At 55.7% G+C, this 5,240-nt stretch overlaps 1 protein-coding gene across 1 annotated transcript; it reads left to right on the top strand.

Moving 5' to 3' along the window:
- Positions 1-3,269: 3,269 nt before the first annotated feature.
- Positions 3,270-4,252, top strand: LOC144094125 (uncharacterized). The gene has a single exon (XM_077628045.1). It carries the CDS (start codon positions 3,270-3,272, stop codon positions 4,242-4,244), a length of 975 nt encoding a protein of 324 aa, XP_077484171.1. The 3' UTR covers positions 4,245-4,252.
- Positions 4,253-5,240: the final 988 nt, after the last annotated feature.

Raw genomic sequence — 5,240 nt, 5'->3', positions numbered from 1 at the left:
ACGGTTCGCTAATTAGTGGCACAAGTTTCATGGGCGCCTTGCATTTATCGTGGGATTTTCCTACCCTCTGACATGCGTCGCAGGTCTGGACGAATCTTTCAACATCTTTGAAGCACCCTGGCCAATAAAATTCTCTTAAAAGCCGGGCCTTTGTTTTTTTGATGCCGAGATGGCCGGACCAGCCGCTTCCGTGACACAGCTTTAGAAGGCCTGCCCGATATTTTTGGGGCACCACCAGCTGGTCGTAGTGCACACCTTTTTTGTCTTTGTACTGCCGATACAGCACTCCTGCGCGCTGCGTCAGAGCGACGTTTTTCTTTCCCAGTCCCTCACCGACATGATCATGCAAATCTCGGAGAGTTGCATCGCTGTCCTGTTCAGCTGCGATGGTCTGTCGGTCTACCTTAATCAACTCGGGAAAGCCGTCCAACTGGGGAGGCAGAACCGAAATTTCCAACTCCTCAATGGCCTCGCCACACGGCGCTGAAGGCGTCTCATTTCCGAAAGGAGCGGTCTCTGCGCCCACCTGCACAGTTTTTTCGCCCGTTGCATGCCTCTCTGCTTCCCCGGAATGACTCAACTGGGCCGCGATTTCGCGGGCTTTAGAACGCGTAAGCGCGTGCACGGAGCGATCCCCATAGCTCAACCCCCTCGTCTCCAACTGCTCCTCCGAGCGGTTTGAAAAGAGGTAGGGGCACTGCTCTGGCAATGTCGCCGACACCGCCGCTTCAGTGTGCAATATCCCAAACGGGCCCTCAATGGTGACGCGCGCGACAGGCAGACAGACACTGTCCTCTTGGGCCACCTGCCTGATCCACGCGCACTCGCCCGTGAACTCCTTCGGCGAAACGAGCGCGGGGTGCACCACGTCCATAGTAGCGGCGGAGTCGCGTAGAACGCGGCACTCTCTCCCATTCACTGTCATTTTGCGCATATACGGTTCCAGTAGGCGCATGCTTTCATCATCGAGGGTGGTGAGCGAAAAAACAACCTTTGCCTTTCGCAACCGCTCGCCAGATGTCCACGCTCGTTACAGCGGAAACAGACTGGTGGTTTCCTCACCTCGAAGGCTTTCGCCCGCTCTTTTTGCTTCTTTTCTTTGTCCGCGTAGCCTCCCTCGACGGGCCATTTTCCGTGCTCCCCCTCGTGTGTCCCTTTATCTCCCTTCGTGGGGGTCGCTCGGTCCTCTCGCCGCCATGGACGATTCACGGAATTCCTGTATGGCTTTGTGACTGCCCGCACGTTTTCCTTCCCTCCGTCGCGCCTGGCCTGAAATTCTTCTGCAAGCTCCGCGGCGCGCTCCAAGCTTTTCTTTTCGGGCCTATCTTGAACCCAGAGCCGAGTTTCCTCATTCAAACATTTGTAGAACTGTTCTAGGCAAATATGTTCTACAACTTTGTCGCGGTCCTCATAAACTTCTGCGGCCCTGAGCCATTCGACTAAGTTTGCCTTTAAATAGTACGCAAAATCTGCGTAGGACTCTGTGGGCTGTTTCGCGGAGTTTCTGAACCGCCGACGGAAAGCGTCGGCCGACAATCGGTACTTCTTAAGCAATGTCGCCTTCACTTTGTCATAGTCGTCCGCTTCCGCTTTAGTAAGCCGAGCCAGCACGTCGGCAGCCTCACAAGGAAGAACCGTCAAGAGGTGTTGAGTCCAGGTGGTACGAAGGATTGCATTTTTTTCGCATGTGCGCTCGAAGTTTACAAGGAATGACCCTATGTCCTCGCCCATTTTGAAAGGAGACAAAAGATCTTTCATTTTTGCCGGCTTAGATGACAGGTTATTCTCAACATTGGGCGTAGCCGCTTTTGCCTTTTCCGCCTCAGCTTCAGCTAGCCTCACTTCCAGTCGCTTGCTCTCTAGCTCAAGCTCATATTGCCTTTTTCTTTCCTCCTCTTCAGCTTTATTCTTTATGTCCTCCCAACACTCTACGATCTCCTCATCCTCGAAGCCGCCTTCTTGAATCGCGTCGACAACTTGCCGTTTTGTCATGGATTTACCACAATCAATCCCCAATTCACCACATATCAAGACCATCTCCGTCTTCCGCAGCTTTCTCCAGTCCATGACTGCCCTTTTTTTGTGATCGCTAGCCTCTCAAGAGAGTTGGTGCAAAGCAAGGTTCAAATTCAAACAGGCTTCTGCAACCAAATTTTGCCTACCAAGAAGAACAGCACTTATTGTTAAGCCTGGCAGGACTCCAAGGAAAGAAGGCGATGCACTCACCAAACCGAAGCTAGGACATCACGCAGGCCATCCCACCGCTGCCACCAGTTGTCGTGGATCGGGTAGCATGCCGTCGCTCAGCAGGTGTTGTCGGGCAGAACAGGAACGAAGCGGTCCGGAGACGGATTTAAGGTGACCAAAAGGGAGGACTTTATGTACAGTATTTACATTGTCATGGTAGCGTAAAAGCTTGGTCGGAGACCGACCGGCGGAGCGGCCACTCTACTCGAGAGTCAGAACACACACCACTCCACTCCCTTCTGCTCGGAGTTTCTCTGTCGGCGAGCCGGGTATTCTCCTCGCAGCCGGGACACCCAGGTCCTCCTCTCCACGTCCGCTGCTCGGTCACAGCCTGTGCCAGTGCGCCCAGCTAGCAGCCATTCTGGGAAGGCGGGTTTGGCCCGGAAGCGTCCCCAAAGTCATCCCGCACTCCAGGCCCGCGGGAAGGCCGAACGAGGCAATCAGGACAACAAAGGGAGGGTCCGGCATATGGTCGTCCGCGAGCGACGGCGCCTCCAAGTCTCCGCCTGTGGGTCCGTCACGGCCACATCTGCCGTTGATTAGGTCGTCCCAGCCCAAGGATCACAACAGTATTGACACGTGTACTTATCTTTATCGGGCGACCACGTTTCACCGCCTAACAAGTGTTATCGCACAGCGCCGGACAAGCCTGCATCTATCCGAAGTCTCTGGATAGTCATCGATGCTTCTATTCGCTGTCTGTTGTAGCCGAACCTTATGTTATCTGATTTCATCGCTTGACGCGAATGGTGTACAACTTTGTGGAAGGCACGCGGGTCCCAACGATTAGTCTGTAACATTCGACGACTGCTATATAACAGCTGACGCGCTTGACCCGCGGAGCAGATTTTCGACGATCGCCGACCGTGTTCGCCGCTACCGTTGTGCTCTAAGTGTAGCCTCTTTTTGCGGGCACAGGTTCGCCCAATAAAAGTTAGTTTTGTCTTTCACAGTATTGCTACTGTGTTCTTAAACGTCACCACCACGTGACATCTGATGGAGGTGCTTCTTTTTTTTTGTTCATGTACCGGACGCCCCCGACAAGCCGTGATCCAAGCCCGGACCGCAAAGAGAACACCAACGTAGTCCCGGACAATCGAGCAAGCCGCCGTCTTCAACAGCTGCCCCCGGAGCACGGATATCTACCTGGGAAGACCAAGAAGATTGTGGCCGAGGCAACCCCAATGGCAGCCCCAGCGTCCCCCATCATGCTGCAGCAGCCCAGGGAACCACCGAAGTTCCGCGGTTCCACATTTGAGGACCCGGAAAGCTGGCTGGAAACGTATGAGAGGGTCGCTACGTTTAACAGCTGGGCAAGCGACGACAAGCTGCGACATGTCTATTTCGCATTGGAGGACGCCGCCAGGACGTGGTTCGAGAATCGAGAAGCCACCTTGACGACGTGGGACCTGTTCCGAAACAGCTTCCTGCAAACATTTACAAGCGTCCTGCGTAAAGAGCGAGCCCAAGCTCTACTGGAGACCAGAGCGCAGCTGCCGAATGACACGATCGCAATCTTCACTGAGGAAATGGGCCGTCTGTTCCGCCACGCCGACCCGGAAATGTCCGAAGAGAAGAAAGTCCGCCTACTGATGAGTGGTGTAAAGGGGGAACTTTTCGGCGCAATGACACGAAGCCCACCGCCAACCGTAGAAGAGTTCCTTCGCGAGGCTACCAGCATTGAGAAGACACTCGAAATGCGGAACCGCAATTCAACCGCCGCAAGAACTCGACAAACTACGCCGGAGTTGTCAGTGGCCACCGACGACCTGCGCGAGACCATCAGGGCAGTCGTACGAGAGGAGCTTCAAAGTATCTTCCCTTCATCGCAACCTCAAGTGGCTGAAGTCGCCGAAATTGTCAAAGAAGAAGTCCAGCGATCGCTTGGAGTTCCCGAGGTACAACCACAATCATCGCAGCCCCAGCCAGAAGCGATGATCTACGCCGCCGTCGCCCACCGTCAAGTTCCCCTCCACGACCGCGCCAGGACCCTGTAACGCCGCAATTCCTTCGACCACCGCCGCCGCCGCCAACACGCCCACCCGTCGACCAGCGCAGCGGCCCGAGGAAGACCGACGTTTAGCGCGCTCCTGACCATCGCCCGCTCTGCTACCACTGCGGGGAAGGCGGCCATGTGTACCGCCGATGCCCATTCCGCGACCTGGGATTGCGAGGGTTCGCCGTGGACGCACCGCGACCTCAGGGAGGCGAACGCCCTCGTGACATCGCCGACTACCTCGCCGCTACTCAGTGGAGCCCTCGACGGCCATCCCGGTCGCCGTCACCAGGCCGCTACCTGTCGCCGCAGCGCCGTCCATACACTGGCCCAGCACGGGGCCGCTCTGCGAGCCCATATCCGGAAAACTAAAAGCAGCAACCGATGGAGGTGCGGTTGCTGTTCGTCGAACTGACGAAGATCCTCCGCCGCCGACGAAGACGACGCAGAGACCATCTCGACGACATAATAACGACACACCGCCGTACCGACGAAGTCAGGAAGTCAAGACTTACACCGACGAAAGACGACTTGACGACTTAACTGCAACGCCAGACAAAGAACCACCGACCTCGACGTGCTTCTCGACGGCCACGCAGTTACCGCCTTTGTGGACACAGGGTCGGATTACTCCGTAATGAGTGGACACATCGCCGCCCAGTTGAAGAAAGTTAAGACCGCATGGGAAGGCCCTCAAATTCGGACCGCTGGAGGACACCTCATCACGCCGACTGGAATCTGCACGGCAAGAATAACCATTCATGACCGCACTTACCCTGCCACCTTCGTTATCCTCCAACAGTGTTCACGAGACGTCATTCTCGGTATGGACTTCCTGAACCAACACGCCGCAATCATCGCCCTGAACTCGAAGTCAATAACGCTGTCGGAAGATAAAGCGATACCGCCGCAGAGCCCTCGTAGTCACCACGCCTTGAGTGTGCTCGAAGATCAAGTGAGCATCCCGCCTCGCTCCAGCATTGTAATTTCGGTCGGC

This window comes from Amblyomma americanum, chromosome 6 (assembly GCF_052857255.1).
Source record: "Amblyomma americanum isolate KBUSLIRL-KWMA chromosome 6, ASM5285725v1, whole genome shotgun sequence".
NCBI classification, from domain to species: domain Eukaryota; kingdom Metazoa; phylum Arthropoda; class Arachnida; order Ixodida; family Ixodidae; genus Amblyomma; species Amblyomma americanum.
Note: the sequence above shows the minus strand (reverse complement) of the source record. Positions and strands in the feature narration are given on the sequence as shown.